We start from the raw sequence: 23611 nt of genomic DNA, 5'->3' as shown, positions 1-23611 counted from the left end.
TACGAGAAGGAGAAGGAGGAGATCCTGCGGCAGAGGTGAGCTCCGGCCCGGGGTCGGGCCTGTCCCGCCGGTCCCCGATCCGCGCGGAGGGGACGGCGCTCTGAGGAGGGGCGGGCGGGGCCCTGCGGCGGCCGGGGGAGCGGCCGGGCCCGGTTCTGTCCGGCCCTTCACGGGCTGTCAGGCCCTTCATGGGCTGTCAGGCCCTTCTCAGGCTGTCAGGCCCTTCACGGGCTCCCGTGCAGTCCCCGCTGGCAGGGCCGCCCGGGGGACGGGATGGACGGGGGTCGGTTGGAACGGCGTTAACACCCGCTACCGCCGATCCTCTGCAGTGTGCGCGGCTCTGCTGCCAGCCTCCCGGCCTGCGAGCTGGCTCCTTGCTCCTGTTTTTTTCTATTTCATTGTTGCTGCTTTAGGCGCTCAGAAACAGTAACCTGTAGGACTTAAATGCTGGGTGTTGTAAACTACGCTTCAGTGGTGGTGTTTTCCTTTGCAGGAGGCTCAATGAGAGAGAGAGAATTGGAGAACTGGGGGCACCTGAAGTCTGGGGGCTTTCACCTAAAGTTCCTGACCCTGAGTAAGGCATATTCTCTCTTATTTCAGCGTGGTTTTTTTTCATATTGATTACGTGTCAAAATGTTTTATCCATGATAAAACAAAAATGTTTCATCCATGCACTATCCAGTCATGATGCCACAATACTTATTGGATCAGTTCCTTTCTGAATCAAAATAATGAGATTACTGTTTTTTTCCCCACCAAATAATTCCAACATACCAATTATGCAATTTGTGATTTATTGTAGATCAAGTGGCTTTTGTGTTGTGTTTCTGACAGCAGGTGCAATATAGCTCTTTAATATTTTACTCCTTTGCAAGGATTGACTCTAAATCTGAAAACGTCTTTGGTCATATGTGTACCTCTGACAACAATATAGATTTTAAATAGCAAACTGTTATATTTTTATTCAGTTCCGATGAGCACACACCGGTAGAAGATGAAGAGGCAAAGTCTAAGAGTAGTTCTTCGGATTCCAGCTCAGAAGGTATTTTGTTTGGCTTGCACAGCTTTTTTGAAAATGGGAAGGTACTGTTGTCTAGAATTTGCTGCTGCTGCTGCTTGCAGGAGGTTCCCTGGCTGAGATGGGTGGAAGTGAGTGGGGTGGGTTCCAGCTCAAAGGAGAGCTTTGCTTTGGGAAGATTAGGGAATACAAATGGAGCTAGATGATCTTTGTTCTCTAATGTTACCTTTAAAAACATTCCAGAGGAAAAGAAGAARAAGAAGAAGAAAAGAAAAAAGAAAAAACGTAAAGCATCCAAAAGAAAGCGCAGGAAACATTCTGAGGACAGCGACAGTGACTCAGAGTCTGAGCAGAACTCCAGTGGTAAGACAAGAGAGCGTCGGCTTGCAGTGTGGCCTCAGGAAATGGGATTTCTGAATTTAGCATCTGTTGGGCCTCTCCTGCCAGAGATGCGTTTGATATATTCTCATATCAGCCAGTACTGCAGGAAGCCTTCTACTAGCACTTTCCCAGTATAAACAAGTGCCATCTGTGTGTGTACTGGGGCATTCTGTTGGARGCACTTGTGATGGGGTTAGGGTTAGGGTAGTGCTTRGGGAGAGGTTAGGGAATGGTAARGGTCGTGGTTAGGGTTAGGGCSTACAGCTCCAGGAACACTGGGAYTGGAAAAGCCATGCCAAGTTATTCACAGTGCAGTAAACTGCTTAGTTATAGTTATTCATCTCTTTTTGATAATAGATTTTTTTTTTCAGATGAAGATAAAAAGAAAAACAAGAAGAGGAAAAAGAAGAGCAAAAAGTAAGTGTCATGGTTGCTGTGTGTCACTCTGGATGCTGTTGGCTGGAAAGCAACTTAATTTTCTTTGCAGGCCCTGAGGGAGCCTGAGCACCTTGGGTAATTTGCAAGAGCCCACAAATTATATTAACTTAATGTATTTTTTTTAAATCTACACAACTGTGCAGCRCAAACAACTCCCTGCATGGCAGAGCCACTTTCTAACACCATGAAAGTCRTAGCAGAAGATATATATTGTCTTGGCTTTGCTGTAAAGTGTTTTATATGAARCATAGCAAACAGTCTTCCTATAGGTGGAAGTTGTCTTGTGAAACTAATTATTTGAGTATGGTTCCAAGCACCTTCTTTCATCTTAAATTTTGATAAATAGCGTGTCTATCTGGCTACATCACAGGAAGAAGTATAAGAAAAAGAGGACTAAGAAGAGCAGGAAGGAATCCAGTGATTCAAGTAGTGAAGATTCCGATGATGAAACACTTCAAGGGGATGATCTCTGGATTGAGAGGTCAAGTAAGTTCACCTGACTTTAAACTTGGATGCAAACTTCTTGATGTCCTTTTTGTGAATTCTTTGTTAGGTGTTGCTGACCTGTGTAACACTTGTGATAACAAAGAACAAGATAAAGCTTCCTCATTATTTGATYGTTGCAGAAAATACTGAAGCTGATAGTTTGATTGGACCGGAGGCTCCCAAAACTCATGCATCTCAGGATGACAGACCTTTGAAGTGAGTAGCCAGCTCTAATGGTACTTTGATCAAATCAAGTAAATCAAGTGTGAAAGTTACTCTTCAAAAYGGCTGTTACAACAATAAGGCATGCAGAGGGAGAAATGCTGTGCCAGAAAATCACAGACWAAAGTGCTAGTGGTACTAGCCTTTYCCCTRGCCTGAATTTGGGTAGAAAAGTCTGGTTTATGCTTTTTAGCCTTGGTTTCTAGAAAATCAATTATAAGTGCCTTTATTCTAATACTCTGCAGTATTGTGACCTAGTAGTGTCACCAGAATGAACTCAACTTTTAATGTAAGATGTTCTTCATAATGTTGTCATAAGGAAGAAACAGGCTAATGTGTRGGGAAAGAATAAGAAACTGTTTAAAAATGCAGCTGTATATAGTAGTGAATAGGAAAGTTGGATGTTTAGCTCAGGCTCTCTCTATCTGAAACTGATTGAAATCACCTCTTYTGGTTTTTTAGCTATGGACATGCCCTCCTGCCCGGTGAAGGTGCAGCCATGGCAGAGTATGTAAAAGCAGGGAAACGCATTCCCCGGAGAGGTGAAATCGGCCTGACCAGTGAAGAGATCGCATCGTTTGAGAGCTCTGGTTATGTCATGAGTGGCAGCAGGTATGGTTTTGATGATGGCAGGGGTTYGGTGGAATTTTCTTTCTCTGCTGGCTGAGCAGAAAACTGCTTCCAAGCTCTACCTGAAAGCATGTAGGAGAAGGTGCTCTGTGTGCTTGAGATAATCTCCACTAAACTCCCCATTGCTAGAGATAGTGAGTTTTTCAAGGCCTTTGTTCAGGCTTTAGTACTTCAGTATCTTTATTTAAAGCCGTTGAACACATTGAGGTCAGTTGATGGATGGAAGCTGTGACAGGGCACTGATACCTCTGCTCCTGTGTTCCCCYGCAGACATCGCCGCATGGAAGCTGTGCGTCTGCGTAAAGAGAACCAGATCTACAGCGCCGATGARAAGAGAGCTCTGGCATCCTTCAACCAGGAAGAGAGGAGGAAACGAGAGAATAAGATCCTTGCAAGCTTTCGAGAGATGGTCTACAGAAAGACTAAAGGCAAAGAGGAAAAATAATGCTTTATTTGAGCTGTGCACCATAGGTTGCACCACGTGGCAGCTAACCTGGTCCAGTCGTGATTTGCYGAAAGCTGCAGGTGCTGCAGCGCCTTTCACCCAACAGGGCCAAGCCTCAGGAGTGGATTACTTGTGTCAAGGAACCAGTTATTTTAATCAGATTTTCTTGGATCGTTTGTTTACGATCTGCAAGGAATCCCTGGAAAGAGAAAGGCTACAAGGCAGGGAAGGCAGGACCGTGCAGGGAAGATTAGAGGTGTCAATGTTCTGCGCTTGCTTTCAATCAGACAAGCAGGAGGATCCCATGGGATGGCTTTGTTACCTAATGCCAATATGTGTGATTTTTTAAAATTCCATTTATTTTGGTTACTCACAGGATCATTTAGCTTGAAAAGAYSTTTAACAAGCTACTAGTACCAGTAKCAAAAATGAAGGAACTCCTGAGTTMGTGTTTTAAGATCTAGCACTRTCCACTTTGCTATTTTTTCACTAGTCTTTTAGATTTAGGTTTTTTTTCTCAAAACAGTTGAGTTTGGCTTGTGGTTCAAACCAGACTTGTAAATATTTTGTAAATGAGTTTGTAATTTAATACAGATGGGCTTCATTACTTTTAGAGCAAGCAGATCACAGCTCAGATGTAAAGAAACAGTAACAGGAGGGTCTGATCTTCAATCCACTGAAATATATGGTGAAGAACTAAGTTGCTTGCTTCTTTTTCTCCTATGTTATACATAGGCATCAGTGCAGTGGGGTGCAGTGATTGGAACCCCTRGATGTACACAGGTGGTAACAAGGATGTATCTTTAAATTTATTTGAAATGTTTTTGTTTCTGAAAGTGTTCTAGATTAAACCCTTATAAACCCTGTAGTRTTTTAATTTGCTCTGTTTCAGTAGTATTACATGGCTTGCTTTAAACTCTGCTTGGAGGGCTTGCTCAGGGAGTGCTCTTTGATTCAGCTGCGTATTTCCAAACATATCCCCCTGGCACTTCATTTTCTCAAATGTTTTTGAAATGAAAATGTTTTGAGAGGTGGGTTGTTTCTTTTTTTGTTCCCCTAAATATTTTTTTTTGTTYCCCTAAGCAGAGATGTCTTGTACATTTGTATCAAAAAAATAAAAGTCCTAAAGTCCTAAAATATTTTCCCTGGAGTTTCACAGATCTGGCATTCACAAACAGCAAATCCCACCCAGCTGCTTCTTCCCATTTATACTCAGGAACCTGGTCCAGGGACTGTCACACACAGCCAGCTGCCATGTCAGGRCATAGCTGATTTTGCACAGGTTCAGTGTTTCTTATGTATCTACAAAATAGAAATGCTATAAAGGAAGAGTCTTTCATTCTTGATGGTGTTTATTTAGTTCTCCACAACAGAGTACTGGTGATGGTGAATTGGAGCTGTTCATCGAGAAGCAAGTCTTTCTAGGCACACTATTTTATTTTCAATGATGTCTTTAAGCCACTTTTCTCTAAACTGACACTGTTCTGGCCTGGAGAATGGAATAAGAAGAAGGTAAATTGTAAGCATAATATTGAATCCAAGTTTGGCCAGCTGAGAGCTGGCTTTTGTTCACCACATAAGGCTATCTGCTATAATAAAGACCCCCACCTAGACCTTATAAAACAGGACAAATTCTTTCTGGAGAAGGCAGGTGCCCACAGGGTGGCTATTCATGCCTTTAAGAGTGTGAAGCTAGTGATAATCTTGCACTTMATCTAGCAAGATTTTGACAACTTCCACTTCTCTACTGTTACTGCAAATTTACATTGAGCTCCCTGTTTGGTTTTGGAATGGAAAAGCTTGYTAGAACAGGAGAGTAGTAACATTTACCTCCGAACCAGCCTGCTGGACTCCAGTCTGTAGAAGACCTCCACAGGAGCGGTCTGCAAGACAGCAGAGACAGGGCAGAGGCCATTAAGCGAGAGCTACTATTTRTTTAAAACTGGGATGTTTGGTTGGGCAGGAGGGAAGATGCTGCTCAGGCACTGGCTGGGCATTGGTTGGCAAGTGGTGAGTAATTGTTTTCATTTGCCTCACTTGTCTTTCACAGTTTTCTTCTCTTTCAGTCTTTGGTTTTTTTTTTTTTTTTAATTTTTTACTATTATTCCATTTTTAAAATATTATTAAACTTTTTTTTTTTTACACTTTCAATTCTCTCCCCCATCCTGTGGTAGTGGGAAAGGAGTAACTGAGCAGCTCTGTGATGCTTAGTTGCCAGCTGGGGTTAAACCACGGACTGTTACTTGGAGATCCATAGCTGCTGAGTAGAAACACTAAGGTCCAATATGACTAAACCTAGAGGTAAGAAGTCTACTCAGTGCAATATTTTTTCATTTTTTTCTCTATAGCTGCAAGAGTTTATTGTACACGTGCAAACTTCAGGCTGATCAGGAAAGGGATTCTGAGACAGCTTGAAGAGCAAAGTGTCAYTCCCTCTCTACTGACCCTCATTCCATAACTCACCTTCCACTCAGCCCTAGTTACTTGRTGCCCAAAGCAATTGTTGCTTGGAAGGGGAAGATGGTAAGAGCAGGGAGGCAGATGTAGGATCCTGCCAGATTCTGTGTCAACTTCTGTCAGTCATCTGGGAACTAACCCAGCCTGCTCTGTGTCCTGCTCCCCTTACCAACTGAGTGCATGTTCCTACTAGGCCATGTCTAAATCTCCTGCCATTGCTCTGGCAAYATCCAGGCCTTGTCACCATCTTCACAAGAGTTGCTGGCTCCTCGCTGATCTCTCCACTGTCCTGGCATTTCCCTGCCTCAGGAATGCCACTGTATTCTTGTCCCTTAAAGAACTACTCTGCCCATACCATTTCTGAGTACTTACGTCAGGTTTTAATTTGGAGATCACTATAACAAAGTAGACACTTGCTGTTGCTCGTGGGACGGGTTTTCTGCGTGTTGGGATGCCCCAGCTAGCTCTGTAATGGTACCTCTTGCTGTCCTTCAGTTCTTCTTCCTCGAGAAATTCTGAGTGGTGRAGCCAGCTTTCATGGATGTCCCACGTCTGTTGAATAAATGCAACACATTAAGACTCCCTCTAGCAGAGCCGCCTTGGAAGTGCTGCTAAAAAGGAACAGASGTGCTCTCCTTTAATTTTTCATACTTCTTAATAGTGAGGTGTGGCCTTCCTGAGTGGATGGAATTGTGACTCACAGAAATGAGTTCTTCAATCTGCTGCCGTCCTGTCTCCACWGTGAAGTTCTCAGCTGTGGTCCACTCGATATTTTTGATGACATGCTTGGTTTCTAAAACAGATACAGTGCTGACAAATCCTYCTGGAAAGACTCCAGCACTTTGTAGTAGAGCAAACACATACCTTTCTCTTTTTCCTTGGCCTCTGAAAGACTTTCCTCTGTACTGCTCCTCTCARTTTCTGCGGGGATGTGAGCCTTTTCCTCACCGGCAGCTTCTTCCTCTTCCTTGTCCATCGGCTTCACCTTTAGGGACATAAACGCACAAACACAGACAGCACCGGTGTGAGGGCTGCAGGCCCCGTCTGAGGCACACGGGGAGCGGCGGGCAGTCCCTCACCTCACCTACCCCGGTTCGTACCGCGGCCCCGCTCACCCCGCTGAGGGCTCCCCCGGCGGCGGCTGCTGCTGTTCCCCCTCTACCCTGGCCAGGCCGCGGCTGCCGAGGCTCGGCGGGCGCCCCCCGGGGCACTCCGGTCCCGGGCGGGGTGTCCGGCCCCGGGGAGCTGTGCCCGGGCCCGGCGCTGGCCCTGCCGCTGTCCGGGGCCCCGCGCCGTCACCATGGCGAGACCGTGCCGCTCCCGGCATCCCCTCGCCGCTCCTGCCCAGCCCCGCAGGCTACCGGGAACGGAACGCGGTACGAGCAGGAAAACAGCTGCGGGATCCAGGCAGATTCTCTGCTTGTCATGTTTTTGCTATTCTGGACAATTCGGGAGCTAAAGCAGCTTCCAGTCTGTGCGCTGGAGACTGTCCAGCCCGGTGCACTGAGGTACTGCAGGCTCTGAATGCCAGTGCTTGCAACACGCAGCCCTTCAGAGGGAAAGGACCACTCGTACCGTACGAGAGAGGCCAGACATGTTTCAGCAGATCATAGGGTACTGAATTCCCAGCAGCCACTCTTCCAGGATGACAACAGGTCTYGSCAGGGGGTTGGAGGTGCTCCAGGTRCCAGAGCAGAGACTTCCCTGCCGTCCATGGTGCAGATCATGGTGAGGCAGCTGTGCYCCTGCAGGTCCATGATGGAGCAGAGATCCCTGCAGCCCAGGAAGGACCCCAAGGAGCAGCTGAATGTACCCAAAAGAGGCTRTSACCCCTTTGGGTCATGYTGGAGCAGGCTCCTGGCAGGACCTGTGTGCCCACAGATAGAAGCCCATACTGGAGCAGGTTTGCAGGCWGSACWTGTGACCCTACTGGAGCAGGCTGTTCCTGAAGGACTGCACCTTATGAGTGGGACCCATGCTGGAGCAGTTCATGAAAAACTTYAGCCCATGGGAAGGRCTCACTTTGGAGAAGTGAAGGAGTCTCCCTTGGGAGCAACCCCATGCTGGAGCAGGGAACGAGTGTGAGAAGTCGTTCCCTGAGAAGGAAGAAGCAGTATGGGTGTGTAATGACATTTACCACAGCCCCCATTCCACATCACCCTGTGCAGCTCAGCAGGRAAGAGGCARAGAAAATCAAGAGTGAAGCTGAACYCAGAAAGAAGGAAGAGTAGGGGGAAGGTGTTTTATGACTTGTTTTTATTTATTAMCCTGCTCTTATTTGTCAATGCATTAATTTCTCCGAGTCGAGTTGCATCTGCCAGTGACAGTAATTGATGAATGGTCTCTTCCTGTCTTCATCTCAACTCACAAATCTTTGAATGCATCTTCTCTCCCCTGAGAGGGAGAGAAGATACACCTTGCAGGTGGCGTCACCCCACCACAGCAACACAGATACAAGGGTTGAACATATGTATARTTTTATTTAAGAGTTAAAACATTTTCTATAGATACATGGATTTTTCAAAGTGTTGCCACCTTAGTCTAAGTTCTCCAGACCCTGAAAAAGAAAAAATAACAGCTATATTTGCATCATTCTTGCCACGAGTGTGCAACAGGGCATATCTAAAAATGCATGTTTTCAAACTATATTTTATTACCCAAGTCTTAATTAGAACAAAATAAAAATGCACATCCCCAGAGGCAGGCCAGTTACAGGCACCGAGTGAGATCTGACACCCCCAGGAGTGACCAGTGCCCACCTCAGCAGCTGCGGGAGCCCCATCCCAGAGCTTGGTGATAGAGCAGCAGCGCCTGGGTACTGCCTCCCCCCCTGCCCAGCGCCCCCAAAACCTGCCTTGGGCACATAATGCTTGTTGACACCAGACAGCCGCCGGTCCCTCTCCAACAAGGTCCACTCGAAGGGATAGCGGGCGATCCTCTTCTCCTGCGGGCACAGCGTTGCCTGTTAGGGCCTCGGGCAGGGACTCCCGAGGAAAGGCGGGACGCAGGGGAMGGGGAACCCCCGGGAGGGAACGGAACACAGAACGGTGCAGGGGACTGGGGTTTAAGGGCGGCCCCGGTAGGGAAGCGGACCTCAGGGTCCCGGATCCCGAGGGCCGCCCCGCGCCGCGCTGACCTTGCCGCCGTGGCACAGGCGGTGCATGAAGACGGTGGCGAGGCCGGGAACGCTGAGGCAGACGCCCATGATGGCCATGCCGGGCAGGATCTCGTACCACATCCCGCCGGTGCCGGTGCCGGTGCCGGTGCCGGTGTCAGTGTCGGTGCCGCGGTCCCTGCGCCGAGTGCCGGGGCACTCCCGGCCTGCCCCGCGCCCTTCCCGGCCTGCCCCGCGGCCCCTCACAGCCTAGCGAGCCAGAGCGGGCGGTGGGAGCGACAGCGCTACCGGCGAACAGTACCTCAGCAAGGAATGAAGCCGTGCCCGCGCTCCTGACCGCCCAATACCGATCTCAGTCCCGGTCCCGGTCCCGGTCGCTGACACCACCGGGATCAGCGGTGTGGGGCGCGGTGCACGCTGGGAGTCGTAGTCCGGCGGTGGCCCTGGCCAATTTGAGGCCCAGTCTCGCGAGAGGACGGTGGCCACTGGGCGCGCGCGGCGCTGCCCGGTCCCGGAATCAGGATCGSGATCAGGATGAAGGAGGACAAGGAGAACGCCAGGCCCAAGGAGCGGCGCGGGGCCGCCGCCGGSCCGGGGGTTCTGCTGGCCGCGGGTCCGGGCACGGGCCCCGCCGCTGGCACGGACGGCAGARCCGGTGCCGCCGACCTCGATCGCCTGGAGCGGCCCAAGGACAAGAAGGAGACGCTTAGCAAGGTGGGGCCTGTGCGCTGCTCGGGAACGGAGCCCTTGCCCGTGATGGGGTTCCCCCGTTGTAACGGGCCCGCCCAGCCTCCGGTAACAGGGCTCCCCCTCTGTAACGGGGCCTTCCCCCGCTAACGGGACCTCCACCCGGTAACGCGACCTCTCCCCGGTAACGGGCTGCTTGCGGGGGCCTCAGGGGCAGAGCGGGGAYCTGCTGGGACGGGATGTGTCGAGGAGGCGCGGTGATGACTCGTCCCCGGCGCTGCCGCCGCCCTGAGCGCCCGTCCTGCTGTGCCGCAGGTGGTGATCCGCCGGCTGCCGCCCAGCCTGACGAAGGAGCAGCTGGAGGAGCACCTGCAGCCTCTGCCYGAGCACGACTACTTCGAGTTCTTCGCGAACGACTCCAGGTACGGCCGCCGGCCCAACCCCGGCGCTCCCGGGAGCCGCCGCTGCCGCCAGCCGGGTCCTGGTGGCGCCGCCGCCTCGTCAGCCGAGCGCTCTCGGTTTGTGTCTCTGCAGCTTGTACCCGCACATGTTCTCAAGAGCCTACATCAACTTCAAGAACCAGGAAGACATAGTCCTCTTCAGGGATCGCTTCGACGGCTATGTTTTTGTTGATCACAAAGGCAAGTGAATGGTATTCGATGGATGTTGCTGCTACCCTACTGTCTGTGCCGGCCGTGTGGTGGTTGAGTTTTGGAGGGGTGGGTATGAACAGCCACATTTGATGATGTGTTTGGATTTAGTTCCGTAAATAACAGTTCCAGTGCATGTAGAAATACATACATGCATAGTTCCACTAACCTCTAGATCCYATATATGAGCTGGTTTGCTGTGTAACAGCGCACTGTATTTGCTGTACACGGCTGGATTTGTGCATCCATACGTGTAGCATTCTTGTCAGAAGACAAAGCTTTGAAGCTGCTTGTAATGTGTTGCAGTCTACTGTATTTTGTTAAAAATTGAGATTTGCTTCTGTTACATTAACTTAAGATATTCCTTCTTGCACAATGAATGCGGTCTGTAGGATGAGGCTGTTACGTGGTGTGGTGCTGCTGAGGTGGCTGAACTGACAGTCATGGCCAGTCTTAAATCTAGTATGTCCTTCTTGTCACTTTGTGAATTAGGTGGTTTGTTAATATAGGGAGAATGTTTAGGTTATGAATTCTGCTGTATCTAAAGTGGTTTGTTTTATTAAATGGCTCTCAAAATACATTTTTTTTTATTATCTATAAATAGTTTTTCTAATATTGCATATTTCTTGTGAGACTTAACTTCCYGCTTTAGATGTTGACAATCTACTCTTACTTTATATCTGTTTCATCTTTTTTTTTAAATGTATTTTTTCCTCTTCTCTTAACAGGTCAGGAATATGCTGCCATAGTTGAGTTTGCACCTTTCCAAAAAGCTGCAAAAAAGAAGAGTAAGAAAAAGGATGCCAAAACTGGAACTATCGAAGATGGTATAACAGCAAGCTAGTTTGTTTTGCACATATAGAACTTGAAACCCTTAGCAGTAATTTGTAATGTTTTTACTGTGGCACTATAGTTCCACCAATAGGATGTTTGCTTAATTATATGTGAAATTTATTTGCACTGCTTTGTCAGCTGGAAATCTATTAAATATGATTGTCCCAGAGACACATAATGCAGCTGCCCATTTGAGAGCTGTCATCTTATTAGAAGGTGGCACATAAACAACCCAACTTAAGTAAATGTAACCCAGCAGTGCATAATGAAAATACTTTCCATGTTACAGTATTTTTCCCCTTTTTTCTCCTCTTCTCTGTAGATCCAGAATACAAGAAGTTTTTGGAAAGTTACAGTGCAGATGATGAAAAATTAACCTCCACTCCTGAAACTTTATTGGAGGAAATAGAGGCAAGAAACAAAGAGCTAATAGGTATGGAAATCTTGTCTACTATAGTTGTATTTTCCTAGAGCACAAAGAAACCTACACATGGTTTGTAATTTGAAGCTCAGCCTGGAGGAGACTGAATTATTTTGTGTACCTTCTTAGTATTTGTTAAACCTTTAGGCTAATATTATTTAGTGTGTTTTGTTTGTTCCCATGCTCTAAATTCTTCTGTGGGTATAAGTTTTAGATGACGAAGTTCCTTCCTGTTGCAGGTGTTTGTTAGCCAGACCAGGCTGTGGAGTGGCTGYATTTCAGTGAGATGCAGTGATGTTTAATGCAAGTGCTGTGAGCAGTGATACTCCATGCAGGCATAAGTTAAGAGATAGTGTGATTAGGTAAAATACCACAAAAAAATGACCAGGTTGCTCTTTTTAAGTATGTTACAGGGAACTCTTTAAAARTGAGGGAGTCTGAGAAAAGCCTAATGCAGACTGAGTATCCTTGTAGTGATAGGTGTAATGGATATTCTGTTAGTATCCTAATAGTTGCCACTGTTTGGAGATGGGTTTGGAATACTTGTGTCACTGCTGTATGTGAGAGGAGACAGGCAGGGGATTGTGTAAGGCTACTTCACTTCATACAGGGTTTTGTTGTAGGTATTGCAGTATTGGATAAGGCAAATAATTTACATTTGTTTTAYCTATTCTCCAGCTAAAAAGACTACTCCTTTATTGAACTTCTTGAAAAATAAACAGGTAAGACTTACCTCCAGAATTTTCTTGTTGTTTGCAAGTATAATTTGCTCATTTAAAGCATGGGTGTGTATACTGCAATGTGTGTGTTGATATGTTTCTGCCCTTCCTTTTGWAGAAGGAGTTTTTGACCCAACTTCTGTCTCATGTATTTTATAGGACTGAAGTGTTGGAATGGTGGTACTTTGTGCTTGTAGGAATGGGAATGGTGGTACATTCTGGTCACAGCACGACGCCTCTTGTTGCACTGACAAAAGAGATTCCATTTTAGTGCTTCCATTATTAGTGCAGTTATGGCTGAGGTTCTTGTAGATGATATTTCTCCTAGCACATAATGTTATTTTAACGTTTAGCAAAGGAGAAAATCAGAAGTGGGGCAGATTTAATTAAAATTTGAATGATGAAGGCTGAGGCCAGTGTTGTGTTTGGGTTTTTTAAGACAGTACAAATTAAGGCTTATGAGTAAAAAAAATACTGCTGCAACATGTTCAAGTTCACAACAATAGAGATGACAGGACTTTTTTCCTTTTATAATACAGACAGCTCTGAGGTGAGTTGTTCGATGGCTTAAGAGATTTTTTTTGGTGTGGAGAGACACTATTTTTCTTTATTTTTACGTACACAGAGACTGAGAGAAGAAAAAAGAGAGGAGAGAAGAAGGAGAGAATTAGAAAGAAAAAGACAAAGAGAAGAAGAAAGAAGAAAATGGAAAGAGGAGGAGAGAAGGAAGAGAAAAGAAGCAGAAAAATTGAAGAAAGTAGACAGATGCCCAGAAAAAGAAAGAGACAGATCAAAAGAAGAACCAAAGATTAAGGTCTAGAACAGTTCTTTATTATAAACTGTTACACTCCCTTTCCCCTATTATTTGTATATCAGTCTCAAAATGTGCTTTGGGTATTGTGTGAAGAATCACATGAGTTCGGTGTTAGTAAATGACCAATTTTTTGTAATATTCAATAGTAGGCATTGTAAAGGTTTACATGCTGTAATGCTTCATAGTAATATTTAAAGGTTTTGTCATGTGACTGTTGTACATGCTGTGGTAAACAGGATTGTGAATTTACTATGGAATGGAGACTATTTTTAAGCTTTCTAAAATGACCTGGTTTAGGAGAAAAATCCTAGTTTTCTGTGTGAATAAGGCTTACTCATACACTCCAGCTTTTAGAAATACTGTGATTTGCAGTAATATTTCTTTAATGTTTACTTCTTACTGGACTGGTTCCTTTGATGCAATTTCGGTGTTGTGCCAGACAATATGTATTAGAGTGAGCTTTTTAGTTGAGACTTCTGTTTTCTTTGTAGCTACTTAAGAAGCCTGAAAAAGATGAAAAAGACTTGGAGAGAAAAGAAAAATCCAAGAAACTGGAAAAAGAGACTCTGAGGGAGGAAAAAAATGCGAGTAGTGCATCTGCCAAACGATCTGATGGGGAGACAAAAGAAGAGAAGGCAAAAAAGTATTCTAGTACTTGCTATAAATATATATGTATCTATAACTTGTTTCCTGATCATACTGAGGSTTAGGCTGCTCTGCCATGAACGTGTTTTGAAATTCCTTTCAAATGTTTTTTTCTGATAAAAGTCATGGGCTGTGTTCTCTTGGCAGTGCACATCCTGTGATTACAGAAAGCTCTGTAAATTACCTGAAAATTCTTCATTAGTGGACAGATTTTAATATTTTACAACTCATTATAGGAGCTGCATAAAGAAGCCCATGTTTAGGTCACTGCAGCAGGCTGTGAGCACTGTCCTTGCAATGAGAGCATTATTATAACCATGGGGAGAGGAGAGGTGTTCTCCAGTTACCAGTCCCTCTAAGTCTTGTAAAAAGCCAAAGTGGAAGATGTAATTYTCAACAGCTCCATGTTTTGTTTGAGGTTCAGTTCTGCCTTGTGAGAAATATAGATAAGACAGAGAAATTCAGGTGATTTTCCAAAGCCAGCTATGCAAGTTATGAGGCTGGGAAACTTAGTGGTCAGTGTCCTCTCTGGATGCCATGCATGACTCGGGTTATCACAGCCTCCCAAGAGCTCCCTAGAACCTGCCAGTGTGTCGTCTTCCTATTGCACATTTACACCACTGTTACATTGATCTCCCAGCTCTGTTTGATGAATCTTTTGAGCTTAATTTTCAGTTTTGTTTTCATACAGATCAGAAGATGAGTGTGTAAAGGACTACAGGGACCGAGATAGAGATTTTGACAGAGACAGAGAATATGAGAGAGCACAGAGAGAGAAATTGAGACGCCAAGAAGAGGAGCGTCGGAGGCAGAAAGAGCGCTATGAGAAAGAGAAGGTTTTTAGAAGAAAAGAGGAAGAGGTGAAAAAGGARAGAGACTTACTCAGAGAAAAGGGAAAGAAAAGTGATCTTACAGACTTTACCAGCAGCACGGACAAATCTGAGAAAGTAACCAAAGATGATAAAAAAGAGGATACAATTAAAAGGGATCGTATCAGAAACAAGGTGCTGGATTTCTTTAAATTCCTGTGTTGATTCAAAGGGATTCAGTTTGTGGTTTTTAGGATAAAAGCACTTCAAGGAAAGAACCATGTGGTTTCTCTGTTGAAACTTCTCACTGTTCTGGCAACAAACTGCCATTGCTAGAAATGCCAACTGAGCTTTGCTAAACTGTTTGTGTTATTTGTCACTGAATAAGAACTAAATCAGGAAAACATGGGATAAATTGTAAGACACTGATCCCTTTTCATTTGCTGACYTGTGCCATAGGCTGTATCTTTAAGGTGTTGGTGGAGTATCAGTAATCTGCCTGTGTCTGCTGATGCTAGAGGTGCCTGCATATGCATCTCARAGTGGGAGTGTGATTGAACAGGTTCCTTAAAATAGGAACAAAACTGCAAYTTGCAGAATATTATATGTCCCGTAGGCTCAACAGTAATGTGTTGAGTCTAGTTTCCTGTAYTCTGCAATATATGTTTTTGTAGCATCTCTATGCTAGTTTTCTGTATCATTTAAGGCATTGTCAGGTATAAATAAAACTCAGAGTTTACAAACTTTGAAATTGGCCTCTCTTCTGAGAGAGTGTGAGCTAAACTCAACAGGAAACTCTTTATAAATAACCTCAACTTTGAGCAGTGCTTTTGTGCCTTGAACAGAGATACTGCCTTACAAMAGAGACAACCTTGATTTGGGACAACTGAAGTTACATTGCCATCACTGTGGAATAATTAAACTTAGCCTGAAAAGTTTGAATTTGAATTGGAGCCATTTCTAATACCACAGAATTGATACCATAATAACCCTGACAGCAGGGAGCTATGAAAGAGTCTAAATAGTTTTGGTTTATTTCAGGATCGCCCAGCAATGCAGCTGTACCAGCCCGGAGCCCGAAGCCGGAGTAGATTGTGTCAATATGAAGACAGTGCTGCAAAGCCCCCAGATCAGGGAGTGGATAAGAAGCAGGAGGGTGAGACCAGTCACACGAAGGAAGAGGAGTGACTGACGTGCAAGCCTTATGTGTTCTGACTGTCTGTGCAGCCAAAGAGCATGTACTACGCAATCCAGAAGTGCCTTCGGAGCGAAGAAGGAACAAAGGAAGAAAAGGGGGCATTGTGCTGTTGGATGTTTCTGGTTAAAGAACCTCAGTTGTAGATTCGGAATTTGAAATGTGTTCTCATTGTATTTTCAGTTATTTGAATTTACTTTCCCAGCATCTAACTACAACAGAGAAGAGAATCTTTGCAAAATAGAAAGATTTCATGGCCTTAAGTTTGATAATAAATGAGTGGTGGTCAGGAGGGGATGACACCTGGATCAAAAGCCAGAGCTCTACTGTAAGGCAATTGGAGCCAGTGTTGGATGCACTTAAACAGAGCAAGCTTGGAGTTGCCTGGAGTTAATACAGGTGTTGCTATGTTGTGTAGTGCTCCTTCCTGAGGCAGTGAAAGCTAAATTGTGTCAGTCTAGTACTTAGACAGGTACACAGGCTGGGGTTATTGAGGTTCYAGTGGACAGGAGCCCTTTGGCACGTAAGGAGCAGAACATCTGGCTGTGCAGTAACTGTGTTAGGGAGGGAGAGACCGTCCTCTTCAGTGGTTCTTTGGATAAAGTAAAGTAACTTAAGTTGGAGTGTATGAATAAGCTGGCTTAATAGTTGAATATGTCTTGATAAATTCTCATGTAAAGTCTCCCTACACTGAAATGCTTATTTTTAATCAAATGTAGCTGGTTTGGGCATCCTGTTCTTTTCCAGCATCTCCCCTTCTCTCAAGTCTGAAACGCTTCCCAACTCCTGGCCTCTTGGAACTGCTTCCTCTTCCCTCATAACTTGAAGTATTGTTTTACAGCCCAGAACGAGACTTCGCCAGTAGCAGCTCCTCCCAAGCTAGCGAATTTTAGCCATAGCTGTTTTTTTGTATTAAACCCAAATAAACTCGCACAAACTCGCTCGGCCGCCGCCGTCCCTCACTGCGCGCGGGGCCTCCGGGCCGGCAGGGGGCGCTGCTCCCGCGCCTCCATCGCCGGGACGCGCCGCCCCTTCCGCCTCTTCGGCCGCCGCCATCGCCGGGACGCCGCGCAGCTCCGCGCCATGGTGAGACATCCGCGGCCATCCGCGCCCTCCCGCCGCGCCCCGAGCCCTCTCCCCGAAGCCGCCGCGCTCGGGAGTCTCGGCGGGTGGGCCGCGGGGGCGGCAGGGCGGGGTGATCGGGAGGGACCTGGGTACAACATTCCCGGTTCGCCGAGGCCTGGCGGGGCCGGGGCTGTGCCGGGGCGGCGGGAGGGATTGACCGCCTCGCTCTCTTGCAGTCGTCGCACAAGACGTTCAAGATCAAACGCTTCCTCGCCAAGAAGCAGAAGCAGAACCGGCCCATCCCGCAGTGGATTCGCATGAAAACCGGCAATAAGATCAGGTAACGATCTCGGCTGCTGCTTTCTGAGGAGCTGCGGCCGCACAGGCTTAACTGGGCGGCCTGGGCTGTATGGGCCGAAGGCGGGAGCTGATGGCGTTTATGTCAGCAAAACCGTAATTTTGTGGCTGTGAGGACCAGGCAGGGATGGTAGCGCAGGTGAAGCGTCTTGAAGGCAGCGTGGRGCTTCCGTGCCATTTTCTTCTGTAGTTTTGCTCCAGTGCCCTCCAAGTGTCCACAGGCCTTCAGCGGTGATACATGTACAGTGAAATCCTGAACTGTACGTGTAGATGATTTATTCCAGATTTTATACCCTGGTAGTGTCTGTTCTTGACGTTCCCCTTTCCAGTACCTGTCTTCTCTCATAGCTACMCCTCTGGGCTCCTGCATGTTCAAGAAACAGTACCTTTCTGAGCATGGGTGGTCTGAGGTTTAAAGGATGGTGTAAGGGAGCAAAGGACTTGTTGGATGTATGGGAAATCAGATAGGTAGTATGAGATGCTTGGCACCTGACTGCAGAATTATTTTTCCGTAGTTCGCTTTCCTGTTGTATTTGTTCTCGAGCRTTGTGTTTAGGGAAATGCTGGGTGCTGTGGCACACTGGTGCACGTGGGGCACACAGGGAGGTGCCTGTCCAAGGTTGAAAGCTGCAGCATAGTTTGGTCACTCACGCAGTCAGAGAGCTTTTTCTCTCATACACTCTTTCATCTGGGCTTTTTAAGGCAACCAAATTCTTTCTTCTGCTTCTCTCTCTGTTGTAAGCAATGAGGAGAGCAACAGAAGTACTGGTTGGCTCAGGYAGTGCAAAGGCACAGCATTACCAGGTTCTGTTCCTGTAACTGTTCCCAGCTTGTTTCTAGGCAGGATCAGTGGTGCATGCACTCGGCTGCTTCCTTATCTTTCACATGCCAATTTATAGCTGGGTTTTGTTTTTGCTAAAGTGCAGTACTTTGAAATACTCTACCATAGMGCAAAATCATGGCACTTAAGCAGCTAGGTCATCAGTTCTGTCCAAKTTTTATGTTAAAGCAGGCTGCAATTGCAGTGCTTCCTGCTGTGGGAGTGCTGCCATTTTCCTGCTGAGAGCAACTCTGTTAACACTGTCTGCAGTTTCACCTGCACTGTGGTGAAAGCTTTTGTTCTTAACATGGACAAGTACATCTTCACAAGTCAATATGCTTTATATGCTTTCCTGGACGAGATCTTTTCCRTGTGCTGTTCCCCTTTCATGTCTGAACAGATGTGTCTGAGCACTTTGCTAATTTACTCTGCTTTTATCTTAGGTACAACTCCAAAAGGAGACACTGGAGGAGGACCAAACTGGGCTTGTAAGAGAGACTGTCATGGGAGCTCTAATGAACGCTGGTCTTTCTGTGTCAGATCGATAACACCCTCAAGTCATTCCTTCTGCGGTGCTGGACTGCAGTCCCTAATGCGGGGTTTTTATAAGCTGGTCTGGGTTATTGATGTTAACTGGGAAAATATTTGTATCTGAAACAGGCAGACTGTGTTCTATTGGTGTCCTTTCTTTCAGGCACCACAATGAGMATTGACAATGCACAGGCTTACTAATAAATATGGACCTGAATGACTTAGTTGAAATTTTTTCATACATGTGGGATTGTAACAGAATAAAATTCACAGTAATGTTAGTTAGGTTCTCAGTATGAGGGAGAGGGAAAAGGGGATTAAATACCTCTGGGTAGCTGGCACTCCAGCTCCCCTTGCTGGTTTTGTGTCAGAGACCTGTCAAACCTCCTATTTACCACGGGGCACTGGAGGAGCAGGAGGCTGTGGCTCTGCACCCAGTCCTTCCCATGCCGCAGTGCTGAGCTGGGGTGGTTGCTCTGGTCAGCTGGAAATCCCTGACAGTGTGARCCTGTTCTGGCCTGTGGCAAAGCTCATCCTGACAGGGCTGCCAAGGTGCTGGTTCATTCCTGGGGTCAGCCTGTGCTGATGCTTCTGTTCCTGAGAGGCATCTTCCTGAGGAAACTTCAGGCTGCCACACCTTCTGTGTTGCTGCTTTTCACAYCGAAGATAAATACATTTATCTCCTTCATATTGCAACTCAGAGCACATAACACTGGGCACAGCATCTGCCAAACATAAATGCTCAGAAATGCACGTTTAACTCCGATGATGAGGTCTCTCCTTTCTAAGGTGTGCTGCAACGTTTTGTCAGGGCAARCAAGGCTGGGATTTGTGCCAGCTTCAGGATACTGCAGAGCTATCCTCTAGCTTATCCTGTGGTAATTCTGGGCTCTCCATCATCAGGGGGAAGCAGTAAGTCACTGCAACAGGAAAGCAGCAAACAGCATTGCCAGAGATGTTTCAACAGAGGTCATGTGCTGCAGCCACTTTGACCYCAGTGATTTTTAAATCTCCTCTCTTAGAAGCAAGTGTTCAGGAAATAACAGCCCTGCTGAGAATTGGATTCTGCCTTTGAGCCCAGCGAGCTTCCCCCAACCTCTCCACATCACTGCTGGCAGGCAAAGCTGCTCATAGAGTTTCTTTATGCCTATGGGGATCTGGCTGAGGAGGAAAAGACTAATTTTATGGACTTAAGAATGGAAAGAGACAGGTTTTTTTTTCCATGGCATTTGTGGGAAAACTTTCATAAGCAATAGAGTAAACAATTTATTACTATTTATTAGAAAGTCCCCCTATTACCGTCATTACTGTGGTGTTTTTATTAGATGGAAGCTGCCTCTACTAAGGAGCTGCTTTGGAAAATAACCCCTTTCATAATTTTCCATCTGCCTGGGGTTAGGRCTCAGAGCTCTAAAGAGCCTGGAGCTCCAGGCACACTGGCGCTGCARAGGGCCTGCGGAGGCCATGGCAGCGAGGCCCCAACATTGCTGCTCAAACACCTTTGTGACGTGGCCGAGCCTCCGTTTGACTGAATCTGCTTTTCAAACTCAATGTTAAGGGATAGTGCAAAGTCAATTTAGCTCAAATTAAACTTTGGTTAAACTCAGCCTTCTTAACAAAGARGTGCAGCATTTGTCAGATAAATTTTACTTTGAAATGGAACATTTAGGTGCACKTTTCTGGGTGGAGCATGACTAACACAGGTACAATTGCCAAGAAAACGGTTCCTGCAAGGAAATTCTCATTAATTCCACTGTTTACTCTGTGTCTTACCCAGAGGAGGATGTAAAAGCCATTCTGTGTCCCTTCCCTGACAGCTGCAAAAGGGTGGCAGAGGACTGATAGGTTAAATAATATTTTGTCAGTCCTACCTGTCTTATCAACAGCATTTTGATTACCAGAACTTGACACCAGTGCTGTCCATGGAGTTTGTGCTGGCATGAGCAAGACTCATGAGAAGGCAGCCTGCTCTCCCATTGCACAGATGGGACCACAGTAGTTCCAGAAGGAGCTGTRTTGCCAAAGTCTTCACTATTAGAGCTAAAGCGTTACAAAACTCTTGTAAACTGGGCATTGAATATCCCTAGCATATTTTGTATGTACCTGCTGATGACCTCAGGGATTAAAAAGATGTCCAGACACATCTATATGTCCATGCAGTCACCTGGACTGGGCATTGTCCAGTCACTGGATCCYAGTTCACTCATGTGGAGGCTGCTTTTCCACATGTCATTCCTGCACATTGGGTTATTTCAGTTTCCAAGCAGCATTTCAAAACACAGTCTGAATATAAGTGGGGTTTGCTCAGGGTCTGTGAAACCCCCAGGCTCAAGTTCATCGGAGGAAATTACCTGTGTATTTTTGTGTATCTTTCTGCATCGAGATGCAAATTCACCAGYGCAGCCAGGCCGGATCATCTTGAGTCCCTTGGTCACCCCTGCAGACCCCCTGCCAGGCAGCTGGCAAGAAACCRCAACTGCCCTCCTAAAGGAGGTGTCTCTGCAAGGGCTGCTGCTCTGCCCTGGGGAACAGAAACTCCCCGGTTCCTGTATGAAAGGCACTTCTCAAACGGGACTGCTATTTAAGGGTGTAGGAAAAATCTCATGCTGATGAAAAAGAGGAAGGGGCTGTTGTTTTTCTGAAGATATTTTGAAGCAGTCCTGGCCTTTGAGAATGTAAAAAGCCAGTTGAAATCATGAGGGYAGAGCTCCACTTTGTGAACAAAACACAAACAGGCGAGCAGAGGCTTTGCCCTTTTAATGCAGTGACCGGGACATACACGCAGCATTTTTCAGTTTCATTTTTGAGCATGACCTCAGTAGCAATAAAGATAACGAAAATCTTACAGCCTTAACGTACCTTCTCCACAGTTTTTGAGAATGAATCATCTTTCCAGAGCTGTTCCTGAGCTCTAGTTCTCACAGGAGCCACCATGTGCTGCTCCACCGGTGTACTTCCTGCCTCCTTTGTTCTGGCCCCCATTCCCAACAGGATTGAATATTTCAGGTTTCCTGGGATGGCGGTCTCCAGGGAAAGGCTGCCACTGTGAGTTGTCTTGCATTTTGAAARGCTTCTCTTTGCTTGGCCTCTTCTGACAAACAGGACCCTTAGCTCTTACTGCATTGAGAATCAACTTTATCTGTCATAAACAAATATCAGCCCAGAGAAGTTGCATATGGCAGAGATTGGGGGATATTTCAGGAAGCTGGAAAGCGTTTGCAGCACGGGATCCACACATGATGGGTCAGCATCCTCCCGTGGGCACATGGGATGGTGGAGGAGTAGCTTCGCACAGCAGAGCTGACATGTGAGCGCTTACCATGGGGATCTGCTGGGCTCACAGGGGCACGGGGCAAAACCCCCTCTGCGGACAGGCAGTTTTTTGGAAAGGCTGTCCCAAGGCAGTGCTCCCAATCGCCATGGTGCTCCACACACACACAAACCAGCACAGCCCACGAGATCCAGGCTGACTTTGGTGCTGTGGTTTAACCCTCACTCAGCCACGATTTTGAGCACCAAAGTTCCCAGCTCCCTGCGGGCTTTTCCAGCTGCTATCCAGCATGGGTTTACAGGTGAATGGGGCCAGGGGAGCTTCAGCGCTCTTGGAAGAAAGCAAATGCCTGTCTAACAAAGCCTCGGAGTGTMGACAGGCTCCAGGAGTGCTGGGCTTTCCCCTCGACCCCGGAGTCAACCGAGTCCTGCCCTGCCCCAGCCTCTCTGGATGACTTACAGTTATTGTTGGTGTTGTGAGAGTACAGCTGGATCAAATCCTCCTCCAAAGCCCCTGCCAGCTCCTTCAGGTCCCTGGAGGTGTCTGCTGACAGGTACTGCCAAGCCTTGCGCCCGTTGTGGTCCCTGCAGGTGGTGTCTGCCCCGTAAGCTCCCACCAGCACCTTGATAATCACCTCATGTCCCTGCAAGGCAGCTAGGTGCAAGGGGGTGAGCCCGCCACTGGCCGTGGGGATGTTCACATTGACAGGGTAGCCTTTCTTCTGGGCATGGGAGATGACCTGGATGAAGTTCTCGTGGTTGCCATGYTTGGCAAGCCAGTGGAGAGCAGTGAAGCCTGTCACAAAGTCTCTCCTGGTCAGCAGGCTGGGATCCAGGTCCAGCAGCTTGATGATGCTGTCTGCATCTCCCTGGGCCACCGTCAGCAACCATGCATGCTCCAGAGGATCGAGGGCAAGGGGCAGCAGATCAGGGCTCTGCTCAGGCTTCTCCTCTTGATGCAGCCCTGCTGGGAGACTGCTGTTGCTGGATGTCTTCTGGGCGCTGGCAAACCGSAGGGTGCTGCCAGGGCTGCTCTGCAGGAGGATTTCCTTCAGCTCCTTCCTCCGGGCACTGCTGGAGCCCATGGAGAACCTGCCTGAAGTCCTACCCCAGCTTCCCAGGCTGTGCCTGCCCCAGGTGTTGCTTTTGTTGGTGTCCATCTTCTGCAGCGTATGGAAACGCTCCCTGCTCGCCAGTGTGGCTGGCCAGAGACGGGAGCTGCGGGCCAGGCTGCCCGCCTGGGGCTGGGCGGCATCCAGGAAGGAGAACCTCCGGGAGATGCCAGCTGCCTTCTGCTCCGCCACGCTCTTCTCCCGCTGCTGCTGGGCCATGGCGGTGCCTCTCGCAGGGCTGGCCCCAGCAGGGCACAGCTCACGCTCTCCAGCTCTCACCCCGCGCTTCCCCTCCCGGCGTTRGGCGAAGGAGGAACCGATTCCGCACGGCAGGAGGGCATGGCGGCGGATCCGCCGCGCTCCGGGGCGGTGCAGGTGACCTTTGATCACGTTGTGTCCGTGGCTGCCGCCGGTGCCGGGCACAGCCTCCAACACGGGCTGGCTCTGCCCCCCCGGCCCCACTCGCCTGCGGCGTCACCGGGGAGCGCGG

General features: G+C 47.4%; 6 protein-coding genes and 1 non-coding gene across 9 annotated transcripts in view; 4 read left to right on the top strand and 3 right to left on the bottom strand.

Moving 5' to 3' along the window:
* The window catches only part of NKAP (NFKB activating protein), a 5513-nt gene extending 1825 nt beyond the window's left edge, over window positions 1-3688 (top strand). The window contains exons 2-10 of the mRNA XM_057365604.1: window positions 7-35; window positions 494-574; window positions 969-1042; window positions 1262-1381; window positions 1771-1816; window positions 2208-2323; window positions 2464-2539; window positions 3008-3157; window positions 3446-3688. Of these exons, the coding sequence (XP_057221587.1) occupies window positions 7-35; window positions 494-574; window positions 969-1042; window positions 1262-1381; window positions 1771-1816; window positions 2208-2323; window positions 2464-2539; window positions 3008-3157; window positions 3446-3620 (867 nt within the window). The 3' untranslated portion in view covers window positions 3621-3688. The remainder of the gene's footprint in view (window positions 1-6; window positions 36-493; window positions 575-968; window positions 1043-1261; window positions 1382-1770; window positions 1817-2207; window positions 2324-2463; window positions 2540-3007; window positions 3158-3445) is intronic.
* A 49-nt stretch (window positions 3689-3737) lies between these two features.
* On the bottom strand, window positions 3738-7563 carry AKAP14 (A-kinase anchoring protein 14). 3 transcript variants are annotated; one of them, XM_057365646.1, is made up of 6 exons: window positions 7157-7563; window positions 6942-7062; window positions 6779-6870; window positions 6450-6629; window positions 5451-5503; window positions 3738-5109 (listed from the first exon to the last, which is right to left on the bottom strand). In XM_057365646.1, the coding sequence occupies exons 2-6, from the start codon at window positions 7051-7053 to the stop codon at window positions 5022-5024; spliced, it is 525 nt and encodes a 174-aa protein (XP_057221629.1). In that variant the 5' UTR covers window positions 7054-7062; window positions 7157-7563; the 3' UTR covers window positions 3738-5021. The 3 variants fall into 3 exon arrangements, with proteins under 3 accessions (XP_057221629.1, XP_057221628.1, XP_057221630.1); XM_057365645.1 differs by having other exon boundaries at window positions 7166-7563; XM_057365647.1 differs by having other exon boundaries at window positions 7193-7563.
* A 974-nt stretch (window positions 7564-8537) lies between these two features.
* On the bottom strand, window positions 8538-9445 carry NDUFA1 (NADH:ubiquinone oxidoreductase subunit A1). The gene is made up of 3 exons (XM_057365637.1): window positions 9214-9445; window positions 8932-9021; window positions 8538-8634 (listed from the first exon to the last, which is right to left on the bottom strand). Exons 1-3 carry the CDS (start codon window positions 9313-9315, stop codon window positions 8614-8616), a joined length of 213 nt encoding a protein of 70 aa, XP_057221620.1. The 5' UTR covers window positions 9316-9445; the 3' UTR covers window positions 8538-8613.
* A 229-nt stretch (window positions 9446-9674) lies between these two features.
* Window positions 9675-16908, top strand: UPF3B (UPF3B regulator of nonsense mediated mRNA decay). The gene is made up of 10 exons (XM_057365636.1): window positions 9675-9906; window positions 10195-10301; window positions 10414-10520; window positions 11258-11356; window positions 11686-11796; window positions 12463-12506; window positions 13129-13317; window positions 13809-13960; window positions 14654-14966; window positions 15813-16908. The coding sequence occupies exons 1-10, from the start codon at window positions 9727-9729 to the stop codon at window positions 15957-15959; spliced, it is 1449 nt and encodes a 482-aa protein (XP_057221619.1). The 5' UTR covers window positions 9675-9726; the 3' UTR covers window positions 15960-16908.
* On the top strand, window positions 16744-18959 carry RPL39 (ribosomal protein L39; the record flags this gene model as incomplete). Its single annotated transcript, XM_057365603.1, has 3 exons — window positions 16744-17052; window positions 17268-17371; window positions 18652-18959. Coding segments are annotated over 3 exons (462 nt in total), but the record flags the coding sequence as incomplete, so codon positions are not given.
* LOC130573326 (small nucleolar RNA SNORA69) lies at window positions 18394-18525 on the top strand. Its single transcript, XR_008965313.1, has one exon. It is a non-coding gene; the product is annotated as a small nucleolar RNA SNORA69 (small nucleolar RNA).
* Window positions 18960-19975: 1016 nt separating the features above from the next.
* On the bottom strand, window positions 19976-23573 carry SOWAHD (sosondowah ankyrin repeat domain family member D). The gene has a single exon (XM_057365635.1). It carries the CDS (start codon window positions 23338-23340, stop codon window positions 22333-22335), a length of 1008 nt encoding a protein of 335 aa, XP_057221618.1. The 5' UTR covers window positions 23341-23573; the 3' UTR covers window positions 19976-22332.
* Window positions 23574-23611: the final 38 nt, after the last annotated feature.

Source organism: Malurus melanocephalus, unplaced genomic scaffold (genome assembly GCF_030028575.1).
Source record: "Malurus melanocephalus ecotype Western Australia unplaced genomic scaffold, MMel_1.1 scaffold_56, whole genome shotgun sequence".
Lineage (NCBI taxonomy): Eukaryota > Metazoa > Chordata > Aves > Passeriformes > Maluridae > Malurus > Malurus melanocephalus.
Note: the sequence above shows the minus strand (reverse complement) of the source record. Positions and strands in the feature narration are given on the sequence as shown.

What these genes read in the sequence shown, in the direction of transcription:
- NDUFA1 (XM_057365637.1), bottom strand. Translation starts at nt 9,315, where the DNA reads ATGTGGTACGAGATCCTGCCCGGCATGGCCATCATGGGCGTCTGCCTC. An exon ending in GCCTGTGCCACGGCGGCAAG is followed by an intron (nt 9,022 to 9,213) that starts GTCAGCGCGGCG and finishes CTGTGCCCGCAG; the next exon opens with GAGAAGAGGATCGCCCGCTA. An exon ending in ACAAGCATTATGTGCCCAAG is followed by an intron (nt 8,635 to 8,931) that starts GCAGGTTTTGGG and finishes TTTCTTTTTCAG; the next exon opens with GGTCTGGAGAACTTAGACTA.